The sequence below is a fragment of the Desmodus rotundus genome, chromosome 1 (genome assembly GCF_022682495.2).
Source record: "Desmodus rotundus isolate HL8 chromosome 1, HLdesRot8A.1, whole genome shotgun sequence".
Lineage (NCBI taxonomy): Eukaryota > Metazoa > Chordata > Mammalia > Chiroptera > Phyllostomidae > Desmodus > Desmodus rotundus.
Genome location: NC_071387.1, coordinates 185,236,331 through 185,262,446, shown reverse-complemented (window position 1 = coordinate 185,262,446; position 26,116 = coordinate 185,236,331). Strand labels below are relative to the sequence as shown.

Below are 26,116 nucleotides of genomic sequence, written 5' to 3'. Positions count from 1 at the left end.
GAGGATTCTTTGTGGAATAAACAAAGATTTGAGAATTAATCATGTTTTAAGGAATGAAAATTCTAATGCAAATATACATGTATATTTGAGCTGAATCTTTAGTTTTGAAATTCTCATGAGTTTATGTGTGATCTGTTGAATATTTCAAATCATTTTGATAAAAATATAGTAACTGTATGAAATTTTAAATTAAAAAAGTATCTGTTTAGTTCTTGCAATAAACCTAGTATGAACTCATTTCTTTTAAAACATGGTATCAGAGGAAAAGGGGGCTCAGGGAGGTAGAAGAAGGTTCAGGGGGGATAAATAGTGACAGAAGGAGACTTGACCTGGAGTGGTGACCACACAATACAATATACAGATGATGCATTGTAGAACTGTACACCTGCAACCTGTGCGATTTTATTAACCAACGTCACCGCAATAAATTCAATTAAAAAACACAATGTGGATTAAATAGGTACTAATAAAATCACTTCTATAAATACTAGGAAATGAACCTCTAACAGACGGCCTTTTTTCTGGCTGCTAGTTCCCTGGGGCTGAGGAATAGGGGTCTTCCTGCTGTGACACCTTCTGGGCCTTATAGAAGTTCTCTGCTGAAATGTCAGATGCTCGGAAAGAACCTCTTGATGCCGCTCCTATCAAAACAATATACCCTCAACACTGTCTACTCTCTCCTACTCTACTTAATTTTTCTTCAGCCTTTATCTCCCTCTCTGTACCTGCCTGAGTGTGATCACCTACTTATTTTCAAGACCAGAGACCTGGTCTGTCTTAAGCACCATGGTGTCCCCAGCCCCTAGAAGTTGCCCAGCAGCTCCATAAATATGTGTTGAATGAATGAATATATTGAGCAATATGGATTAGCTGGTACATAAAAATGATACCTGTGCTTTCTAGCATGTAGACACTTATTTGCAAATCAGTCAAAAGATAAATGTTGCGTATTGCTGGTTGGATGAAAACAGCCTGTTGGATCCTTTGACCCGGTGAAAATGTGGGTTGAGGATGAGGCAGGGAAGGCAGTGAGGGACACGTCAACCCTTTCAGCTTCATAATTATTTTCCATGTCAACAATTTACTGCAAGTCTGTTGCTGGCTTCCTAAGAGATTAGCAAATGTTTGTTATCTCCCATTTGCAGGTTTCATTTATGCCATATCCATTTCTAAAAAGGATTCTACCTTTTCTTGGTTGTTTTAAATTTTCTTCCCCTTTTGGACTTAATTCATTCCTGCATTCTTTGCAATTATCCATTACAAAGCAACCCCATTTTTTAAGAAAATAAAAATAAACTGTAAGATTTACATTTTTCAGTATTTTGCAAGAGTATCAAAATTTTATCATTTATAATATTTCAAAATTAGATTTCTGTGTTTTCTTTAAATGTCTGATGGTTTTTGTTAAGACCTGTTTGTTTTTCTCCCAATCAAAAGAACAGGTTCATGAGTTAACGTAATTTGATTCTGAGACTGAATGACCTGAGAACACCTGTCATGGGCATACCCGTTCTCATACGCCGTCACTCTCATCTTGATCCTCCCACAATTTCGTGCCATAGATATGCATGTATTGCTATCTATATTTTGACACTTCAGGAAGCCATGGTTCGCAGAGACTCAGTGACTTCCCTTGGTTCATGCAAGCTGTTAGACACAGACGTAGGGCCCAAATCATGTCCTTTTATTGTAGGTTCTGTGAGCAAAATTGGCTCAAGAAACAGCAGTAGAATTGCTGCTTTAGATGCTACTTCTTTTGACTTCAACCTATTGAACATCATATAGCTGCACTCGTAAAGCCACCTCTTGTGCACAGAATTTGATGGTGAGCCGTGATCTCCGGCTTCTACAAAGGACTGGCTCATGTAAATCAGTGGTGGTGCTGGTGGGAAGCCACCTATACAGAAACAGGGGTACCAGAGGTCTGATGTTCTCTCCAGTGGTCCAGTCTGCCCACCTCTCAATGCCAGAGGACTGAAGCCTTTCCCCGGCTCCCCCACCTCCAATGCCGCAGCCCAGTGGCCAGCCGCAGGTTGGGTATGAGCCACCTGAGCATCCATTCAAGTCAGCCTTAGCAGCAGTGAGCAGGAGACTGACATTTGATGACTAATGGTAGCTCTTGTACAGCAGCTGTCTCAGGCCTGTTCCTGCATCAGTTTGCGGGGCTCTTGGAGGGGTGGCCCACACAGAGAACCCATGGGCTACTACAATACCCTCTGACACTCTTGAGTCTCAACCTCTCTTATCCTGTAAGCTGACCATTCGTGTTCTAGAGGTGAGTCTTCAAATGCCTTGATTTCAGAATCACATTACAGATAAAAATTGCCAATGGCTGCCCTCTGTAAACCCAAATGTTGTCTTGTGAGGAGGGGAAGTAGGAAAAGTAACACGATACGATGGCATTGAAAGGTTGACGTTGGATGATGGAAGTGTTGTTGAGGAAACTGGTCATACAGCGGTATGTAGACACAGGTATTGCACTTGCCTGGCCTCTGCCTGCAATGGTGGGGGACCGTTGCTGCAGTTGCTCTGGTCTGTGGGGTCTGCTTTCCCTTTCCTCTCCAGTGCTCTCATGTTTCCGTTGCAGTCCGTCACACTGCCATTCTGAACCCTCATCTTGGTCAAGGTGAGGCTCTCAGAATTTTTTGTCCTGGACATCTGTGGCATTTTGGACAAAGTCGGTTTCTCTGGCATTTTTTCTTGTTATGATTGATAACATCGTTCCAATTCCTGTGAAAGACGTAAATGCTTACTAATGGTATTCTGAGTCCAGTGTGATGCCGAGGACTCATTGGCAAATAGGCCACAATGGTGAAAGAAAATTACTACTAAAGAAAAGTATATTTTCTTTGAATCAGCAAATTCATAACACCTACTCATGAACTTTTGGAGCATATTCCCAGAAGAGGTTGTGTGAGAAATTTTTTCTTGATATTGCCCAAAATAAAATAGGTCTTATTAGCGTGGGTCTTTCCCGAGTACAAGGGGTATAAAGCATGAATTCCAGAACTTCCACTTCTAACCTTTTACTCCTTGTCTGTCTTCTTTCGTCTAGTTCTCTGTGTTTCTTGCCAATAACTCTGCCCACCCGTGCGCAATTCAAACCTGCCAGCGATGGATAAAAAGGAGTGTAAACAAGGCTCCTTTTAGAAAGCCTTATCTCATTCAGTTCTATGTATGATGCTAAAATATGCAAATGTATTTTGCACAAATGTTTCCACAGGGAAACACTATGAACTTACAGTTTTATCAAGAACATGCTAATTACAAAGTATGGTATGCTATTCAAGTATTTAATAATTCTACTATTATATTGTTCTTAATATCCGCACATAGTGTGACATCCACACAGGTAGACCTTATCTTTAGGTTCCTGTCCCCTGCCTAGGACCATTGGTCATTAATTTCTGATTCATGGTATACTAATAAAAATTTCCTAATACCCAGTAAATGCTAATAATAAGAGGATTTTTACACACGCCCTCAGATCATATCACCACCTAGAAGGTCAGCAGGTCACAGATACAGAAAATGTTTTGATGGTAGCCAGATGGAAGGGGAGCCTGAGGGATCAGATCAGCAAAAAAGGTGAAGGGAATAAGAAGTACAAATTGGTAGTTACAGGATAGCCACAGGGATGTAAAGCACAGCACAGGGAATAGAGTAGCCGAAGAACATATATGCACGATCCGTGGACATGGACAATGGTAAGAGGGTGGCCTGAGGGAGTGGGGGGTACTGGGTGGAGGGGCAAAGGGGGAGAATTGGGACAGCCGTAATAGCATAAACAATAAAATGTAATTTTTAAGAAAAGTTCAACAGGTCCTTTCATCCCTCATTGTTAGATGTTTTTAGAGTCTTAGAATCAAGAAATGATGATAAAATAACATCTCTAACTCTTCCTGTGGTGGATAACATTTGTTTCACTATAAAACATTTGGGTATACAATTAATCCCTACACAACACAGGTTTGAACTGTGCAGGCCCACTTATATGCAGATTTTTCATCTTGTGAACGGGCAACATAAAGTTATAGTGTTGATAAATATAGTACTGTGAATGTATTTTCTCTTACGATTTTCTTAATGACATTTTTTTCTCTAGCTTACTTACTTCATTATAAGAATACACTATATGAGGTTGGTCCAGAAAGTATTCAGCCATGTAATATGAAAAATAGAGACATTTATTAAAGATACAAGATACAAGAAACATTGTACATAGGACAATGATGCCTCAATCCCCTTCAGAGTAGGCACCTTGGGACCTCACACAGTTCTAATCATCATCAGCTACCCCTTCATATTTTCCTGAATCTCATAGACTGTCTGAAATCTCTTCCCTTCCAAAGGTGATTTTAGCCCTGGCTGGTGTGATTCAGTGGATTGAGTGCTGGCCTGAGAACCAAAGCATCACTGGTTCAATTCCCAGTCAGGCACATGCCTGGGTTGTGGGCCAGGTCCCTAGTAGGGGGCGCGCAAGAAGCAACCACACATTGATGTTTCTCTACCTCTCTTTCTCCCTCCCTTCCCTTTTCTCTAAAAATACATACATACATATATGCATACATACATACATAAAAATAAAACATCTTTAAAAAAAGAATTGCTTAAACAAAATTGATTTTAGTTTTAGGAAAGCCAGAAGTCACAGGGTGCCAAATCTGGGCTGTAAGGGGACTGAGTCACCTGGGTGACTTGATGTTTCACCAAAATTCTCTGCACGAGACATCATGCATGAGCAGGTACATTGTTGAGATGAAGCTGTCAATCACCAGTTGCCCATAGGTGCAGCCTTCTGCATCATCTGAATAGTTAACATGGAGGAACGTTCAAGATTAATGCAAAATTTGATGCAGATTTGTTGCTCTACTTGCTTAGGCATTTTGAATGCAATGGCCACACAGTACACATGCTCACTCAATGCCATCTATTGTCCCACTGACTAATACAGTGAAGTCATCATTGTTCACACATGTGCATTCCAGGCCACTCTCCTTGGCTGTCAGGTTACATCAATGTCATGCAAACCATTCTCACTGTATTAACAATGGCTGGGATCTTTCCAGACAGACCTCATATAGTACATGAAACATACAAAATATGTGCCAGTTGACTATTTATGTTATCAGTAAGGCTTCTAGTCAACAGTAGTTAAGCTGTCAGTAGTTAAGTTTTGGGAAGTCAGAAGTTACTCAGGGATTTTTAATTGTGTGAGGAGTTAATGCCCCTAACCCATGCGTTCAGTGGTCAATTGTAATGAATGTTTTCTTGCTTTTGAACTTGTAAGTTTTTTGGCAATATTATTAAAACCTCCAGAAGTAGGAAGAATTAACAGCAGGAACTCAAGGAATATCATACTTAAAATATATTCTTGGAAAATATGAATATGAGATAATATTCAGTGTGATATTGGCATGTGATCAATTGGATGCAATGAACATAATTATGCAAAGCAGTTATTTTGGACCTATCATTCATCTGAACACCATCTAAATCAGGATTGAATTAATTACTAGCAAAGGGAAAGGGTAAGGAATGTGCCTGCCCTATTCATTCCCTTTCCTCAAAACAGTCAGTGATTTTTATTAACATTGAATTCATAGAATGCTTGGTATTGCTCCAATCATTCAGAAATCCTCTGTTTTTTGCTTATTTTAATTTTAAGCATCCTGGGTAAAATATATCTGTAAAACATATATCTATTGGCAATTTCAAAGCTTTTGAATGGCTTTTTTCTCAAATATACTAGACAAGAATATTAAAATCCTTGTGGTTACATGATCCTGAAGAAGCAGCCTAGTCATTGAGCATTGAAGTTAATTGACTTTAAAGTGCCGCCCAGGAAGGACTTGAGCCAGCAGGACAGAGGTAAAGCTGTCCACAAAGACCACCAAAATTGAGGAATTCCCACATCCAGTTCTGTAGGCTGGAGCGGTGAGCTCAGATTTAGGGCTGTTCAAAGGCAGTTGACAGTTGAGTCCTAGTGTGCCATGTGGGCATTAGCTTTGGAGATTCAGCCAAAGGGTCTTTCCTGAAGTCAGCTGCAGCCAGATTTGGTTCTTGCATGTTCTCTACTCACCATCGTGAGATAACCATTTCTCCATGCTGCCCTGTGTCCTTCATTGTCCCTAGGTGTCCTGTACGCCGTCTGCCACAATGGAGATGGTTCTCCTGGCACTTCTGTTTCTGTGATTCTGTTTCTACCTCCAATGAGATGCTGGCTCTCAATTAGCATGTTTCTTTTCCTCATGTCAACTCAACCTCTTAGTCCCCATAAAACTTTATTTCCCCATGTTTGGAGGTTCTCTGGTTTGCTTCAAAGCCTCTTCCCCAACAATGTAACAAAATGAAACATACAGTGATTCACAACAACAGCAAGGCAAGTGATGTGTAGTCTCTGTTTATAAATTAAACCAGTTATTGACAAGCACTTGTGTCTTCTTCAGAGAAAGGTGCACTAACTGCAAATGCTTCAATTTGGAGGGTACGAGTAAAGCAAAATATAAAAACTTAAAAATCATTTTGAAAATATCTGCTTCTCTCAGGGACTTAGGCTGTTGTAAGTCTGAACATTTGGGCTCACTCACTGTCCAGGGAAAAACTGCTGATGAAAACAAGTTCTGGTTCACTTTTCAGAAACAGCATACAGATGGCTTGCTCTCATGGCCTATTCATTGGCTCATGACTTTAATAATTTCAGTTGCAAAATTTAAGGTGCAGGGACTAAGGGATGATGAGAGGTTTTTAGGTTGGACTGTCTGCGTGATCCCGTTAGTGAAGAAGCCAAGTGACACCCGTTAGACCGAGAAAAAAGGTGTTGCAGTACCCCCGTTCAGCGTGGGTTCCTCTCAGCATCATTGTCACCCTTACAGGGTGATCAGGTTTGAGAGCAAAGCAAAGCAGCTGGGTGATACCGATAAGCTAATTAGCTTGACATATTTCTACCATTTCATTTTATTCATTTGATTTTCTGCAGATTTCAACATTTTTTGTCAAAAAACAAAATACATCTCTGATGAAACAAATTCTGTTTGCACGTTGTTCGGGTCTTCACATCTCGGTTCTTCTGTTCCAGCTGGGTCCCGGGCCTCGTACAGCAGCCAGCATGGCCACCTGGGCCCGGAGCTGCGGGCCCTGCAGTCCCCGGAGCACCACATAGACCCCATCTATGAAGACCGCGTTTATCAGAAGCCCCCTATGAGGAGTCTCAGCCAGAGCCAGGGGGACCCTCTGCCGCCAGCACACACCGGCACCTACCGCACGAGCACAGGTGTGTATGCAGGGCCCCGGTCAGTGGTCTGTGCAAGGTGGGTGGGCATGCTTGGGAGCTTGCGTGACACTCCCTCGTGAGAGGGGTGTGTGCCTGTGTGTGTGTCCATGGGTCCTCTTTCCTTACAAGCATTATGAACTGCCTCTGCCGTCACCCTTTGTGACGATGATGATGGAAACCAAACCCGAGTCCAGTTTACCTCCCTGAGTATGCTATGAAGGAGAGACATGAAAGGGCCATGGGGGCGGTAAGCTTGTTTTGTCGGACAGGCAAATTGAAGGAAGCAGGACTGACTTTTTATTCATCGTTACTAATGCATTTAATGAATACAAGTACTCCAAGAAAGCACAGTCACTACATGGGATGTAAAAGGCATATGTTTAATGCTGGTAAGTGTTTTTCTAATGATGCAGTCTCCCTATTTAGCAAGCTTGGGAGAAAAATATATTTACTAAAAAGTAGCATACTCTGTAAGGCAAACTGAGAATTTATCATACACACTATTAGGTTGAATCATATTAAATTATTACTTAAACGTTGGCTATTGGCCATTGCATGTGGATCGATCAACGGTATAACTCTCCTGGATTAAACACATATTTTGAATTGAACACCGGCAGAGGCCGCATGAGAAAGGCACGTGTTTTCCCAGAACATGCAACCATTTGCAACACAACTGGTCAAATGTCATGATTAAATGTACCAGAGAACACTTATCTTAACTATAAAATAGATATAATTAAGATGTTGAGACTTGCTTTTATTATAAAGCCTCCCATTGCTAAGTAATCTTAGGAAATATTCTGTGGCTGATTTGCAGAGAGAAGCACTCTCTCCTTCCTCCCTAATGATACACATTTCCTGGTCAGGGGCTGGCTGAGGCGTGGGAAAGTGGAAGCTCTGGTCGGGAACTTGGCACACAGGCTTCTGCATCTTCAGACTATTGTAACGTCTAGTCACCGTGGAGTAGAGCATAGCAATTTTGTTAAACTGCATTATGATGCTAAATTACACGTTTGGAAATGCAGTCAAGCTAAGTTGCTTTTATAGTTGATTATTGATATTTACATTTCAGTATTTCACTGCATCATAGGAAAAAAGGTGCAGCATACTCTTCATTTTATTTTTGACATCGTAAATGCCATACAATGTTAGTTACACATATCTTGGTTTAGGTAGAAAAAAAAAAAACAACCATTTATTCTTCCGTCAGAACGTGTCTCACCTTCTGCCTGCTAAATCCATACCTGTCTGAGGTTGGGCTATTTCAACATTGAGTTGGTTGCATATTATTAACTTAGGTAATTTTTATTTTGATGCATCCCTTATAAAAGATGAAGATAACAAACTCAGTTATATTAAATATCTAATTTGAATAAAAACTGACAACAAAAGAAATTATGTTCATTCGCTGTTCCATATTCATATGCTTTTAGACTTATCTCATTAATATACTTCTCAAGGGGAGTAAATGAAAAAGTAGCTACAATAAGAAATAAATACTTCGTTCCTCTGTGTCATATTAAGGCAGGGAAGACCCTCACACTTTAAAAAAATAAACAAAACTGTAGAGTCTTTTCAAAGGCAGGGTTGGCAGCCTGGCTCCGGGTCCCCCTCCAGCTGGCCACCTGTTTCAGTAGCACTCGTAAGCTAAGCATGATTGTTACATTTTTAAGTGGTTTACAATCAAAATATGAAATCTATTTTGTGATATGAAAATGTGTATGAAATCCAAATTTGAGTGTTCATACATAAATTTACTGCAATACGGCCAGGCCCATTCATTGTCAGCTTTAGCTGCCTTCCCACTCCAGTGGCCGCATTGAGTACTTAACAGAGACCAGACAGTTAAGCTGAAAATCTTTACTTCCTGGCCCTTTACAGAAAGGGTTGCTGACCCCTGCTCTCAGCCATCAATGGAGAACCTCATGGAACGCATGAGCGAGGGTTCTTCTTTGGTCCCTCCCAGGAGGGAAGGCCGCAGTGTCTTCTATGGGCTCCCATGGGGAGAATCTGTTTGCCTGGGCTTTTCCCGGGAACGGTCATCTCTGCTCTGACAGAGATCTGCTGAGGTGGTGACATCCAGATGTCTAAGGTCCTATTCCAGCCTCACCTTGGAACTTGAGACACTGTTGAGGAAATATGCTGACTTAATGCAACACTAGGGAAGTTTCCAGAATTGCATGGGTAGTCTCTTGGGATGACAGGTGGGGAGGACCACTCCACTCCAGCTCCTAAACATAAAGCCACAAACTCTTAAATTTAAAAAAAAAAAAAAAGCTATAAGCTCTCACCCACCCCTTACACCTCCTCAGTTGACCCTGCAACTCCCTTAACCATCAGATACCACACATTTGAGAAAATGCCTGTAATATGGATATATATCTTTTATACAAATTAAATACATATGATGCAATATTAAAATTATAGCTGCTAAAGTCAAGATTAATAAAGAAACTTTTTAGGATTGCTTTCCCATGTCCAGGAGGACACCTTTCACGTCCCCATGTGGTACACACCTCACACTAGAGACACTGCTACAGACCTTTAAGAGGACCAGAGCAAATACTCCAAGTCACAGGTGGCAAACCCACAGCCCACAGGCCGAATCCGGCCCTCTACCTTGTTTTATTCCGCTCAGCACCTTGTTTCTACCCAGACGCAGCGCCGAGCTCCTTGCCCCTAGTTAAGGAGTAGTTACATTTGTACAGTCCTAAAAGTACATTCAGCTCTTTTGAAGGCAACCGCAAGGCTGATGTGGCCCCTGGTGAAAATGAGCTTGACACCCCTGCTCTAAGTCTTTGGGAGAAGAGGACGTGTTCTATGGAGCCTGTCAGACGTGAAGTGTTCAGGTTGGCTCTGATTGGTGGTCAAGTGACTTGAACAACCAGTCTTATCTCGCTGCCCTTAAGTATCAGGCCACTGGCTGGAGTTCCTCCAGTTTAATTCCTAACACATTTCCACATGATACTTCAGGGAGAACAGGGCAGGGGAATTGAAGGCCAGTTTCCCTCCTCAAGGAGTCAACACTTGGGATTGAAGACAAGTGTGTTTCCCTAAACAGTAGGGAATTGCTAGATGGTACCACAGTATCAAGCAGGTCAGGCAGGATGACAGAAGTAGATAGGATGTCACTACTTCTAGGTCCTGTTCTAAGTACTTTGAATATATTTAGGAATCCCCAGAACCACCCTATGAGGGAGGTGCAATTACAGTGCTCACTTTACAGATCAGAATACTCAGGCACAGAGATGCTGAGTTACCTGCCCAAGGTCATGCAGGTTGCAGAGAGCCAGTTTTTAAACCTCCACGCCCAGGCAGTTTTGCCCTAGAACCTGGGCTCTTAATAGTTATCTTGGTTAGCTGACCCTGCATTTGCAAAAATCATCCTTTCAAAACAAAATAGATACAGATTCATTTTCATCTAGAGCTTCGGGATTCCCTATATCCTGTTATTCAGATACCTGTGAGAGACATGTCATGTACTAGATGCCTTGGCAGATTCAAAGAAGCTTAAATCTATTCCTTGTCCTTGAGCATGTTCACTTTTGTATCATAGAAAGTCATAAAGATAGGAAAAATTAACTAGGTAATGGAAGATCGTATCTTAAGTACCAAATAAATAAATATTCCAAGCAAAATTAAAGACAAGGTATTAATAAAAACACTAGACAGCACGTGGTGTCTTTCTATCCTAGATAATATGTAAGTCCAGATTGTGCAAGACACAATCCCCCTCCCTCACTTATCCCAAGGCTGCCTTCCTCTACCCTGGGCACCCTTGTTACTCAGGGTTACAGCCATGCTCCCTACCAGCTCAGGTTCCAGGCATTTACTCTTGGCTCCGTGGCCACTCTCCTCTCCCTGCCCCACTCAGTCCTGGGCTGACCCCATCTCTGTGTGTCCTTTGCCCCAAACACCACAAAGACTTTCCTGAGTAATAGACTGTTCAAGAGCTGAGAGATACACAAGGAGATGGCTGCACAGAGAATACTAGGAAACAACTGCAGATATTGAAAAAATGTTAAGACTCCCTAAACTTCCCACCAAAGGGGATTTCTCAGCATTGCCCCTTAGGCTTAACCTCCCAGCATCTTTTTCCATCCATCCTCTCGGTCTTCCTTCTCCATCTCTCCTTCCGGCTGCCATGCTAAGCCACTCACCCCTGTGCCTTTATTACAGAGGCTAATGCAAATCTCAGACACTGACTCAGACAAGGAGCACAGTCTGCCTTTGGGTATTCAGAAAAGGTTCTCTAGGCTTTCCTAAATTAAATCTCCTCAGCCATCATGATGGTGTGTGTAAGGGAGACCTTACACATGTGTTTATATACATCTAAATATTACATGTTAAAGGGTCAGATGCGCAAACCCTACTTCCCTCCTCTCCTTCACTCCAGGCTTGTAGATGGTGAAACATATAAAGAAGTTCAGGATTCACACAAAGGTAGGCGTACTGGAGAGTGCGCTTGGATAATTCACAGCGTAGCTTAAATCTAAAGCACCTAGCTCACACCTAGGAGATTTCATGCAAAATGACCACTTTGAGCCATACTTAGCCCAAACCAAATTAAATACAACTATCAATCTTAAGTAAAATAAAACATTCATCACACAGGCAAAAGTATAGCAGATAGAAATTTTAATTGGCGCTATAGAGAAAGTACCATAAGGGAATAATGAAAGAGCAGACTAAAGCAATAAATAGCAAAGCTTACCTCTTCTACCTTTTGCATAATGATTTAACTGGAATAACTTAGCGAAGAGAACTTAAGTTAATCCCTCCGAACCACACGAGCTATTCATGAACAGCTTTACAGAGCAAACTCATCTATGTGGCAAAATAGTGAGAAGATTTATGGATAGAGGTGGTGAGCCTACCAAGCTTGTTGATAGCTGGTAATCCAGAAAAGGATCTTCATTCAAATTTAAACTTACCTAAAACATTCACAGTTTAATTGTGAGCTTAAATAATAATCTAAAAGGGTGCAGCCCTTTAGATGTAGGATACAACCTTTATTAGAGAGCAAGCATAAAAAGAAATCATAGTTGCCGAAAAGCAGCCAAGAAATGAAATAGGATTTTATTCAGCTGAGTGGGCACCGCCACCCCAGACCTAACTCTGACCCTTCAGGCTCAGGCACCACAGTCACAGCAAGACAAGGACCACAGACCTCTACCCCATCCAGGCCCAGCAGAAGAGAGTGGGCTCTCGGGGTGGCCTGCCTCCCTGGGCCTGGATGTGTGCTCTTAGTGGGGAGACAGAGAGAATATTCAGCAGCTGCCCACATGCCCCAGGACAGAGGTAAGCATCACAGCCCCAGAGATCTGCAACCCAAGAGCCAGTCAAAGCCATCTGATTCAAATAAAAAGCACTGAGTCAGCAGTGGCCTATGGTCAACAAGGCTCCATAAATATGACAGCCACTCCTTTCTTGTGAGGTCAGTATATGAAGGGAGAGAGAAAGAAAGAGAGAGACAGACCAGCTGCCATTTGCACTCTCTCCCTGGGCAGGGAGGCAGAATTGTGCAGACGCAGACGGCAGCAGGAAAAGCAGGCCAGTGAGTAGGACTGTGGTGTGAATACACCCACCTGCTTTAATGGGACAACCAGCCTAACATGTTGCATGATGAAAATTTGAAGAGGCATCCTCTTAACTTGGGTATATGTTTAAATAAAACATACCTTTCATCTGGGAAAAGGCCTCTCAAAACCAGAGTTTATACAATGAGTGCAGCCAGACAAGGAGAATGCGAACCTCATGGATTTGCTTATAGGGAAGTCCATTAAGCAAAAACTAAATAACAGGAATTTTTATTTCAAACGCAAGCACATCGATGGCTGCCAACTTAGCAGTCATTTGATTAACACAAACACTTGACTCTGACAACGCGCCCCCAACACATCTTTCTAAACTAGGGAAAATGGCCAACGTCTGCTGTGATGATAGACACGTGAATTTCCTTTTAGATCAATGTGATTCTAAGTGAGTGGAGAAAACAAGCTTTCTGTGATGAAAGTGTCAGCTGGTAATAAAGAATGAATTATCATAGATACATTGCAAGGAGAAAGCGTGCTGAATATCTTTATGTGGTTGACAAGTATTACAAACGTAGAAAGGAAGAAGAATGCGGGGAAAATGTTTGCTCATGTGGGCAAAGTATTTTTTAAAATCTTAATCTTCTGTAGTAATAGCTAGTGCTTAATAAAGTTACAGAAGGATGACGTAGAACCTTCATATTCTTAACATTCTATTACTGTTCTTCAATAACATAAATAACATTTTCAATTAAAATCATCACTTGAGTCCACAAAAGTGTGGATGATTAGCAGTTTATTACTTAAGCAGTGCTGTTACTTCAAACTAAAAACTATTGCTTCCCATTAGAGCAAGTCAAATTAGTTCCTTCATAACTTTGTTAGAATATTTACCCTTTTTTATCTAAAAAGACAGGGACACATTATTACCCAATTGGAGATGTTTAACAAGCCCAATGATAAATAGATCTTTTTTAAGTATATTTTATGTTATTACCTTTTCCCCCTATATCCCTCCTCTGCCCTGCACCCCCCAACCTTCCAGCATCCCTGCCCCCAGTTCATGTTCATGGGATATATATACAAGTTCTTTGAGTTCTCTGTTTCCTAGACCATTCTTAACCTCTCCCTGTCTATTTTATGTCTACCAACCATGCTTCGTATTCCCTGTACCTTCCCCCTCCATTCTTCCCCTCCCCTTCCCCACTGAAAACCTTCACATGATGTCCATATCTCTGGCTCTGTTCCTGTTCTAGTTGTTTGCTTAGTATTTGTTTTCATTGTCGTTTTAGGTTCAGTTGTTGATAGTTGTGAGTTTGCTGTCATTGTACTGTTCATAGCTTTTTATCTTCTTCAATTTCTTAGATAAGTCCCTTTAACATTTCATATAATAAGGACTTGGTGATGATGAACTCCTTTAGCTTGACCTTATCTGGGAAGGCAGGGATCTATATCCAAGATTACTCTATCCAGCAAAGCTTCGTTTAGAATGGAAGGGCAGATAAAGTGATAGATAGATCTTAAAGCCAGGAAGAACTTCCAGATGCTTACCTCTGTCAATTTACCTAATATGGTGTAAAGAAAAAATCTATTTACAGCTGAAGGAAAACAAGAGTGTTTGCTAGTAGAACAGTTCATGGTAAAATTCAGAAACATCAATTCCAATAATGATGATGCCATTATTACTAAAAATTATGCATTAAATACTACTCCCCACAAACATAATAATATCTAATGTTAAAAGATTATCTTAAATTTACCCTTGAATATTTTTCCATTGAGTTTAGCATGGATCAACCTGTGCATAGTACAGAAAATTGGTAGACCTTTACATTTGGGTTCTAAATAATAATACAGTTGGAAATACAGTGGATTGGGTGCTAATGGTCCCTCATCCCTAAAGCAATAGAATTGAACTCTCTTGAAGAGTGTGTAGGCCATGTTCTTGGACACTGCCACCTAAGCCATCTTTATTTTCCGGGCTTGAAGAGGGAATGCATATTATTTAATTAGCTTAGTGCATGCTTAATTTGTATTTATGTAATGTGTAAATGTTTACGTTTTCATATTTCTGTATATACAAATATACAAAAAAGACGAATAATACAAAAACAAAAATTTTCTTCTTCCTTTTGTTGAACCCTACTTTATATCCTCCATAATTTTCTTCACATGCAAGATTCTTGTATTTTATTGTTCTTTTTCCCACTGTCAGTAAGTAATGCATGTAACCATCTATCATCATCAACGTACCTGGAGAATGTTTGATTTTATTAAAAAGGATTCCTATTCCCTCTTTCAAATACAACCCATAACACATCTCTCTCTCTCTCTCTCCCCTTTTTCTTTGCAACCAGCCCTTTATTTGTGTAGCTCTATGGAAAACAGACAAGTTCATGAACAACGTAGATGTGGGGTGAAGTATCAAGTCACCTGCTGAAGAGGCTACTTCTAAAATCTACTCAAAGGGACCAGTATTGTGGGTCATTGAGTTCTGAGAGCTTATCGAGGGAGAAGGGGCTATTTGCAGGGCAGACGAGGAGTGTTTACAGACCTTCCACTCCAAATGTTTGCCACATGAAGTTTCAATTCAATAGCGTAATCCGACAAGGCAGGCAATTTGGTCAACTGAGCTCTAAAACTCAGCTAACAGAAAAATGTGTAACACAACAGGAATTAAGGGAAATGTTGTATTAAAAGAAGCCTTTTAATAGCATGACCAACATTCATTTTCCCATAATAGCAAGGAGCCATGATTTGCACAGGCCCCATTGGGGTCTGCACAGGCAGGGCAAAAGGGAGCATTTAACCTGCATGTGTTGAAGTCGTTGTTCCTGTTACGCTTGGCATTATAAGGTATTGCACTGCAACATTGCTGAGGGTTCGTTTGAGGTGTTAGATTCTCACACATTTTTCCCCGTGAGATCACGGAATCTGTTCTTCCTGTCGTATTTTTCTCTCCCCATTTGTATGGGTGTTTTACATTATCTTCACTGCATTGATCAGTCTCATTTATTTCCATTGGGAATTACCAACTTGAATTCTGATTTTATATTTTGAAATTCTCATCAGCTATCATATTTACTGTGACCTAACAAACATTTAACCTATGGATTCAGGAACGGTACTTCGAAAGGGCCACTTTTCAAGTGCCACAGATGTGATTGTGATTTTCTAATATGATCTTTCTCGAAGTTGTTTACTGATCTTAGATTTCATAGCCCACCCTCCTTTTTTTTAATATGGCAATATCATTGATTAAACTAAGACTCAAAACACCTTAAAATAAAATGAAGATAACTATATATATTGTCATCCATTGATTTTCATAGAAATGAACAGTTACATGTTTCTGCATAAAGATTTTTGTATATTTTCTGCATACCTTAATACATTCAATTTAATATGATATGGCATAAATTAGTTAACACTCATGTGTTAAATTTGTAATAAATTTTTTCTATATTCTAGTTTACTAATTTGTATTGTTAATCCATCTCTTCTCTATCCTTTTAGAAGAGATTTCACTTAATTTTAGGCCTCTGATCACTTTATAACTTTTTCACCATGTTAGGTAACTCAGTAATATGTATCTCTGAGGATTTAAAGCTCAATCCAGTTTGCAGCGGTGGTTTAAGCATAAACTCTGGAATCAAAGTGGAAGAGCTTGAATACCCTGTCTGCTAGATATGAGGCAAACTTGGGAAAGTGACATAATCACTCTGCGCCTGGGCTTCCCACCTGCAGAGTGCGAGTGAGGTGTGTGCTCCTCGGAGGGTTGTGGAGCAATGCGACCCCACAGAGATGAAGCACCTGCAGGGGCTGTAGTCCCATGCCGGGGGGAAGGACCTTTCACCCCAATGCAGTACGGCCCCTCCTCCTTTTTTATCCTTTTTTTACTTTATTGTTTTATTTTTCAATTAGAGTTGACATACAATATTGTATTAAATTCAGGTGTATAACCCAGTGATGAGACACTATATAACTTACTAAATGATTACTCTGATAAATCTAATACCCCTCTGGCACCATACATAGTTACTGCATTATTGACTGTATTCCCTAATGCTGTATTTTACATCCCCGTGACTATTCCGTAACTACCAATTTGTATGTTTTAATCCCTTCACCTTTTTCACCATCCCCCTAACCCCCTTCTATCCGGCAACTGTCAGAATGTTCTCTGTACCTATGAGTCTGTTTCAATCCTGCTTGTTTATTTTGTTTATTTAATTTTTAGATTCCACATATAAATGAAATCATATGGCATTTATCTTCCCGTCTGACGTATTTCACTTTGTTTTAAAGTCTCTTTCGTCTGCTCCAAGTATTGCTACCCCAGATTTAGTTTGTTTGTTTGCACTTTCATGACATACCCTTCTCCATCCTAGACTTCCGGTCTGTGTGTGTCTTCTTATCCGAAGTGGGTCTCTTGTAGACAGCATATGGAAGGGTCTAGTTTTGTTGTCCATTCAGCTTCCATGTCTTTTTTTTTTTTTTTTTGCAGCCACTTGGAATCTTTTATTCAAATAAGGATCATTGATGGATAATTGGTTAAGACAATTAGATGAATGGTTACTAGGGAACCAAATATTCACATGGATTCAAAGCACTCTACAGATTACTTATTAAATACATCAAACAAACTTAGTTTCTCCAGTGATGAGACAAACTGGTATTGTGTCATTCCTGATGCAACGGAGAAGTATACGGCATCATCTATAGGGTTGTATTGCCAAAGTGTTGTAACTTTAATTATGAGAAAACAAGCAGACAAAGGAGCATTTAATCCATTTTCTTTTAAAGTAATTGCTGATATCCCTTGCCAGGTGGCTTAGTTGGTTAGAGTGTTGTCCCATACACCAAAAGGTTGTGGGTTCAGTTCCTCATCAGGGCACATAACTAGGTTGTGGGTTTGATCCCTGGTCAGCATGTGTGTTGGAGGAAACCAATCGATGTTTCTTTCTCACACGATGACTTTCTCTCTATCTCTTTCTCCCTTCCTCTCTTTCTAAAATCAATAAACATATCCTTTGGGGGTTAGGATTCAAACAAAATAAAAAATAAAATAATTGTTGACAGGTATCTATTTTCATTTTTTTATTCATATTTTTTACCTTCTTTTTCCTCCTCCTTGTTAAAGAAGACACTTTAATATTTCTTGTAATACTGGTTTGGTGGTGATGAACTCGAGCTTTTTCTGGTCTGGGAAGCTCTTTATCTGCCCTTCCATTCTAAATGATAGCTTTGCTGGGTAGAGTAATCCAGGTTGTAGGACCTTGCTTTTCATCACATTGAAGACTTCATGCCAGTCCTTCTGACCTGCAAAGTTTCTGTTGAGAAACCAGCTGACACTCTTTTGGGAGCTCACTTGTATATGACTAACTGCCTTTCAGATCCTTTCTTTGTCTTTAAACTTTGGCATTTTAATGGTATGTCTTGGTGTGGACCTCTTTGGGTTCATCTTTTTGGGGACTATCTGTGCTTCCTGGACTTGGTATGTCTATTTCCATCACTAGGTTAGGGAAGTTCTCAATTATGATATTTTTCACATAGGTTTTCAATTCCTTGCTCTCTCTCTTCTCCTTCTGACACCTCCATAACACAAATGCTGGCATGCTTGAAGTTGTCCCAGAGCTCCTCGTACTATCCTCATTTTTTGGATTCTTCTTTCTTTTTGCCATTCTGAATTGGTGTTTCCTGCTTACTTATCTTCCAAATCTCTGATTTGTTCATCTGCTTCATCTATGGCAATGTTGATTCCCAGTAATGTATTCTTCATTTCAGTTAGTGTATTCTTCATTTCTGACTTGTTCTTTTTAATGTTCTTTCTCTCTAATTTTGCGTTTCCTATGGCTTTGTTCAAGTTCTCACTAAGTCCATCTACTCTTCCTCTAAGTTCCTTGAGCATCCTTATGGCCTGTGTTGTGAACTCTGCATCTAGTAGATTGCTTGTCTCCACTTTGTTCAGGTCTTTTTATGGAATTTTGTCCTTTTCATCATTTGGGACACACTTCTTTGTCTCTGCATTTTGGTTGTCTCCCTGTGTTTGTTTCTATGTATTAGGTAGAGCTCCTACATCTCTGGGTCTTGGTAAAATGGCCTTATGTAGTAGGCGTTCTGTGGGGTCCAGTGGCACAGCCTGCTTCATCACGCAAGTGGGGCATTCCAGGTGTGTCCCCCATGTGGGCTGTGTACACTTTTCTGTCGTAGTTGAGCCTTGATTTCTGTTAGCACCTCAATGGAAGGGATTTGCCCCAGGCTGACTGGCTGCGAGGACTGGCTGTAACCACTGTAGAAAATCAGCTGTGCAGGGGCCAACTCTATGGAGCAGTGCTTACTTCAGCAAGGCTGTGGTTGCTGCTGAGTCTGTACCTTGAGTGTGTCCCTTGTAGAAGAGGTTGGGTAGCACTTCAGCATGGTATGAGGCTGTCCACTGTCACCCCTGTTCTAATACCAGTTATTCTAAATGGTAATAATTGTAACTGCTCACTTACTTGTTTAACATTTTCTACATATTAGGTATTTAATGCTTTTCATGCATTTAAAGCAAACAACAGTCCCATGCTGCCATTTTGTTTTCTTCACTTTGCAATCAGGAAACTGAGCTTAGAGAGCTCTGTTAACTGGTACAATACCAGGAATTGACCAAAAGGCTGGGCGTGAGCCCCATTCTCTAACTTCAGCAGCCATGCTCTGAATAAGTTCCATGAAACTTTCTCCAGAAAAAGCTGAAGTAAAATACAAATATGAGCCTAATGATATTCATAAATTTCCTGTTACCTTTCCTTCCTCCTGATATTCTGAGATGTCGCCTTCCTCTTTCTGCTTAATTGACTGCATTTCACACTCTCTCTTTACATGCTGACCCAGTCTGCCTTCTAGTCTTCATCAGTTTTTGCCTGCTGCTCAGTGTGTTTTTCCTAAACTGCTCTCATTATATTCTTTTTTAATTTATTGTTCTTTGAGAGTTTTTGGCATGGCTAATCAGGTCTTCACCTTACATATCCTATTTTTTTTTAACAATTATGTTTCTTTAGATTTCAGTGTTATTTTCTGATCTCTGCCATTTTGTCTTCCGTCCTGTTAATCATTGTAATAGTTGCATTAGCGATGAATAATTTGGCATAGATTTCTTTTCTGATATCAGTAACCATTTGAGGCAGGTTTGGATGTAGATACTTCGTTTCCTGAATGAAAAAAAAAAGCATTTATCTGAAAAACGGCAGGCATACTTGGGTTTCCCTTTCCTTCCTTGATTTGGCTAGCTTATCGAAACTCTTAGAAAATAAAATTGTATTTATCTTTGTGTATTTGTTCTTCTAATTACAAGGTTATGCCTGGCCTAGATTTTAACCCCCTTCACCATCATATAGAGCACATTGTTCATAAATTTATAAAACATGTTTTAAATGACATTTTTGTAATATTTTGGAGAAAATATAAATCCTCCAGAAATTGCATGATGACATAAAATAGATTTTTCTGGCTATAAACTTAGTATTTATTAGTCTAATCTGATCCTTATGAAACAGTCCATCAGGGCAACCTCATCACTTCCAAAGACCGCTCCTCTAAGAATGTACACATTTTTTGTTTAGAAAGTTTTTCTTATATATTTTTCTTGTTTTCATCATGTCATGGTGCCTATTCCCATAATTTTGGTAATTATAAGATTAAAAACTCATTGGAAATGAGAAACACTAAAGTCTTAGTTAAAAATCAGTTCTCAGTATTAGAATGTGTTCCTTCAGCTCACTTTGCAACTATTTTTGTCTTTTCTACATAATTTCCTTAACTTCTTTTAACAGTTGTTTTCTGGATGTGACATAATCTCTTTTGTGTTTGATTTGGCATATCTCATTTAATGTAAGAAAGGATAAAATAAGCTCTATTATCATCCACTAAGAAGCTCAGGAAGTTAAAGTTATGGGGGGTGATTTATAGTTGGAACCTAATGTCATGTGGATCACCCATGGTAGAAATGGGCATACTATACGCTGGCTGTATTTTGGATATTTTCTGATCAACAAGGCCAGGAAGTAAATATCCTGTCTAAAATTGATCATGGCTAATAATTGTTGCAGTAGTTAATACCTGATCACATTCTATTAATGTGAAAGGTGCTGCTTTTATTGTATAGGTCAACTAAAACCTTACGTGTCAAATTTTTTGATCCAGAAAATCGCAAAAATTATGACACGAAATGAACTGAAAAGAATGGAGGAAGGAACCAATAAATTGAAATTCAGTTTGGGAATAGTCATACTGGTTTAAATAACTGGTATAAAATCTTCTCAAAATAATTTAGACACATGGAAAAGAGGCAAATACTCTGGGAAAGCCAAGTAAGCTCATTATTTTGTGTGGTTTACAGTTGGGTTGGTCTTCATCTTCTCCAGCTTGCCTGACTTTCTGCAGATACATTTGTTACTGTGACACTTTACATGGAAGGAGGCCCATGAAAACCTTCTGCATGTGACTTGACAGGAGGGAGGGCAGTCCTGCATTCACTGCTCTAGGACTGATTAGTGGAATACAAGCCCCGCCTCCTTCCAGCTCCACCCCACACATATGCATTCTGCTCCCCCTTTTCCTTATTTTTTAATTCAGGAAAATTAATTACATTACCAAGTTTGTTTTACACCCTTAATAAACATCACATGAATGAACACTTTAAGAATTTTTTCAACATGAATAATAACTAACTGTCCATGATTCCCTATAAAATATTCCCTATTTATCTTCCGGGTTTTGGTTTCGCACAGAGTTCACATCAGATTAACAAACCTTCTCTTGGAAGCTGGTAAGCAATAAATGGACAACAGATGCATTTTCCCTAGAGCTGAAAGTCTTATTTCTGAAATCGCGTGCCAATTATTATTTTACTGGACGACATGGAATATATTGGTTCAAATGTGACCAGTTACTTTTTTTTTATTCTTTCAAACCCTTGTTTTTTGTTTTTTTTTTTTTAATGTGTGTAATTTTTCCCCCTGCCTAGACCTGGTTAACCCTTTCTGTGAGCAGGTCCTCAATTTTTTACTTTGTCCCTACTTTCCTGTCCTAGCCCCATCTTCCCCTGGTGTCGACTCCGTCCCCTTGCAGCGCACAGGCAGCCAGCATGGCCCACCGACTGCCGCCACAGCCACCTTCCAGCGGGCCAGCTACGCCGCCGGCCCAGCCTCCAATTACGCGGACCCCTACCGACAGCTGCAGTATTGTCCCTCTGTTGAGTCTCCGTACAGCAAATCCGGCCCTACCCTCCCGCCCGAAGGCACCTTGGCCAGATCCCCGTCCATTGATAGCATTCAGAAAGATCCCAGGTGGGTACAAACATTTTCCTTTTCCCTACTTAATGTCCAGCGAGGTTTTCTGACCAGGCATTGTACAACACTATTTTTCCTACATCACATCGTTGCATTCATGTCGTGGGCTGAGTATCAAAGGGTTGACTTTGGTTGGGTTTTGTAATCTTTTGTCTGATTTGAAGTACGGTTATTGGTCATGGATCCCTAGTATCTAATGCAGGTCAACAGCAAATAATACAGATGATCTTTTGATCAGAACATCAGTAGGTGCTTGAGGTCCCAGCTATTGGACAAGACCTAGAACAGCTCTCTTTAAAGCAAAGGAAACTGAGGATTGGGGTGATCTCATTTGACGTCAGATATCACGGACTAGGTATTTTACGTTTCAGTGGACGTATGCTTTGTCACTGTGCATTGTTTCTATTTTTCAGCATATAAAGTGCTTCATGGACCAGGCTATCCTAAAAATTGAAAACTGAGAAAACCCATGTTACCTTTATTTTTCTGTGTCTGAAAGTGAACATAAGGTTGATGTTGTTTGGGCACTGATAAAACTTGAAAGGAATGTATTAAGGAAATTGTTACTTTGAGATGCGTCTTTTTTGGCTTCCCTTTTTCAACAGTGGCAAAGGGATTTAGTGATGCTCCACTTCTGAAGTTGGAATCGCATTCCTGAGGAGTTGAATGATGTTTTATTCATAGCCATTTGATTGATGCTGATAGAGTCTCATAAATATATATCTGCATCTGTGAATACCATAGATATGTCAGATTTCGGGGAGTTCTTTACGGCAGGGCCTGCAGCTTGACTCTGGTGGCATACTTGAAATTCATCTCCAAGAACTCTCTCTGGTAGAGCACACAAGTGCATATGTAGTGTGTTGAGCAGTTTGCATAAATTCGTTTGTAAAAAGATATCACGTCTACAAACATAAAGGCAGAATGGGATTCTTTTATGGTATTCTTTGAGATAGCTACTTCAGCACAATTCACCCCCAGCCCCGAGGATTCACAATAAATGTATTTGGTAGGACCTCCGTTGTGAAAGTGAGTTGTCGTAAATGTTCACTGTTAACGACTAGAAATCAGAAGTATATACTTCCATTGACACTGTGCGGCATCCTGCTTATTAAGGTTTTCAGTCTCCACAGCAGTCTACAGTCTTGGTCCTTTCATCTTCCAGTCCTGGGTGGAGAGAATGTGCTTCAGCTAACCATTCAACACTCTGTTTTTAAATAAATTTTCTTGACATGCAACTGAAAACATACAGAAATAGAATAATAGTAAGCTCTTAAGAAATGCTAAGTAGAATATTGAATTGGCATTGCTTTATTTAACATTGTACATTTAAATTAGGATAAATATTTTATCTCCAATGGGAAGGTTTTAAATTTTTATATTAGGGGAATTTGGCTTAATAAGGAACCAAATTTATGTTCCTCTAGCTACAGATAAGCTTCTTTATTTTCTACTGTGTGTTACATGCATTTTATTTTACTAAGTGGCATATCCTTTCCATTTTACATTACTGTCACTTTTATAGTCTTTTTTCCTCTTTCATTATATTGTCAAGGCTCTTATCAAGTTATGGATTATGTCAGTTACGTTTATTGAGTGCACACTATCAACCAAAAAAGAGAAACACCAATAAGAAGTGTTCCACTGAACAAGAGAATATTGGCCACTAATCCTTTGTTTGTGTAAAATTTTTATGCAGATTAGTGCTATATGAATTAGAGATTTACTCTGCTTTTTTCAAGAATGTTAGGCATTAGCCTTAAATATGTGTTCACCCTGAAAAAGAAAGTCATGCCACCACTCTAAGCCCAGGTACACAAAAACAGACAGAACCGATTAAGAACCACAAGTGCATTGCTGAGACCCAACACCTACGGCACTAGTGACCTGGCATCGCACAAAACAGATAGAGTATAAAATACAATGAGGCCTTGCCGTAAAATAAAAGATAGTCGTAAAATAAAAGACTATATCACAGTGTTCAGATTTAATTGAGAGACATCCCAAATCTAAAATTTAAGTCCAAAGTCTAATAATTTTTATGACAAGAATTTTGCATCATCCTTCAAATAATGAATTTTTATTTTCCCCAAGTCACTATTATTAGAACTAGTATGTTTAACCTCTAGGGTTCAAAATGATTTTTTTTGGCATTATAGCTTATGATTTACACTTTTTCCGTCTTTAGACTTCTTTCAGCTCTTATATGTATGTTTTCAAAGAGTGTTAAAGTTTTTTTTACCATTAAATACCAGACCATTGAAGCCTCTTTACTATTACAAACATATCTTCATAGCACAATCTCAAAGCACTTTTATTATGTCTTTGATATAATTCTCCTTTGGCTAAGGGGAACTAATATCTCCAAATGCTATGCCTTAGTAAAAGAAGAATTGGAGTATGAGTGACTTATCGAAGATCACAGTGCTGGCACATGGGTATGCAGCTAAACGCCACACTTTCAGGGCATGGTGGCCCATATTGGCAGGAACATTTTTATTCTCTAATAAAAAGAAAAAGGAAAGGATATACTTACAGCTCTTACGATCTGTGCAGAGTGTAGTCCTACCAGGTATCTGGGTGTAGGGGTAGGGAGGAATGAAGGAAATGAAAACTGTCAGGGTAGATCTCTTCTCTCAGAAGATTGCTTATTGGATATATGGTCTTTCCTTTCCTTTCCTTTCCTTTTCTAACATCGGCCTTATTTCTCTTATTGCAGTCCAGTGTCTTTTCTCTATTAAAGAGTTTTAATATCATTCAATGAGAAGTTTTCAAAGTGTACATTTTAAAATAAGAAATTGACCATTTTACACGATGGAATTCTACGCAGCAGAGAGAAAGAAGGAGCTTATACCCTTTGCAACAGCATGGATGAAACTGGAGAGCATTATGCTAAGTGAAATAAGCCAGGCGGTGAGGGACAAATACCATATGATCTCACCTTTAACTGGAACATAATCAAAAAAAGAAAAAAGCAAACAAAATACAACCAGAGACATTGAGGTTGGGAACAGTCTAGCAGTGGCCAGGGGGGAGTGGGGTGGGGACAGTGGGAAGAGGGGATTGCAGGAACTATTATAAAGGACACATGGACAAAATCGGGGGGGATGGTGGGGGTGGGGGAGGGAGGTGGGTTCAGCCAGGGTGGGGGGAGGGAAGGGGAGAAAAGGCATACAACTAATTGAATAACAATAAAAAATAAATTTAAAATATATATTAAAAAAAATAAAAAAATAAAATAAGAAATTGAAATCAAGATAGTCCCAATTCAGTCCTTAGACTTGAGACCAGAGACGCCTTATTAGCTCCCAATTACTCTAAGCCCTAGCATCTAAAAGGGCCACTCTGAGGGCGGGAGTTCTCTAGCTGCTTGCCTCAGTCATGTAGATGTTGTTGCAAAACTTGGGTCCTTTCACCTTTCACTGCCCCCACTCTGTACTCCAACGAAAAGTGCCCAGAAACTTTTATATAAGAGATGTGAAGTCTAATTTCCTTTTAAAAGTCAGCAATTGCTTTAGAAATATTCATTCACACACACACACACACACACATACACACATATATATTACTTTACAGCCACATTTGCAGAGGAGGTTTTATTTGTTAATTGCATGTTATTCTTCCATAAAATGTGAATCTTTTAAGAATTGTTTTCATGGCTAATATATTTTTGATGCTATACCAAATAATTGTTTTATTTACTGTTGTTTTTAAGTCCATAGGTCAAACATAAATCTTAAAATTAAATTATGCTCAGTGATGTTGGGAGTGACATTATAGCGCTCTTATTTTGAAAATATGACTAGTGAAATAACTAGAGAAAAATAAAGCAAGACTGACACACCTGAGTGTACTAAAGTTACTATAAATGTTCTCGAGAAAAGAAGAAAAGTTTGGCTGGGATATTGACTGATGTAACTTAATGTATAAGTTATAGAAGGAATAGCATCTTTTAATCATGTTTGATTAATCCCTTC

The 26,116-nt window shown here is 39.7% G+C and overlaps 1 protein-coding gene across 4 annotated transcripts in view; it reads left to right on the top strand.

Annotated features, from left to right (window-relative positions):
• CTNND2 (catenin delta 2) overlaps nt 1-26,116 on the top strand; it is an 822,756-nt gene that overhangs the window by 463,624 nt on the left and 333,016 nt on the right. For all 4 annotated transcript variants that reach the window (XM_053913918.1, XM_053913908.2, XM_053913912.2 and 1 more), the window contains exons 8-9: nt 7,079-7,273; nt 21,881-22,136. In XM_053913918.1, the coding sequence (XP_053769893.1) occupies nt 7,079-7,273; nt 21,881-22,136 (451 nt within the window). The remainder of the gene's footprint in view (nt 1-7,078; nt 7,274-21,880; nt 22,137-26,116) is intronic.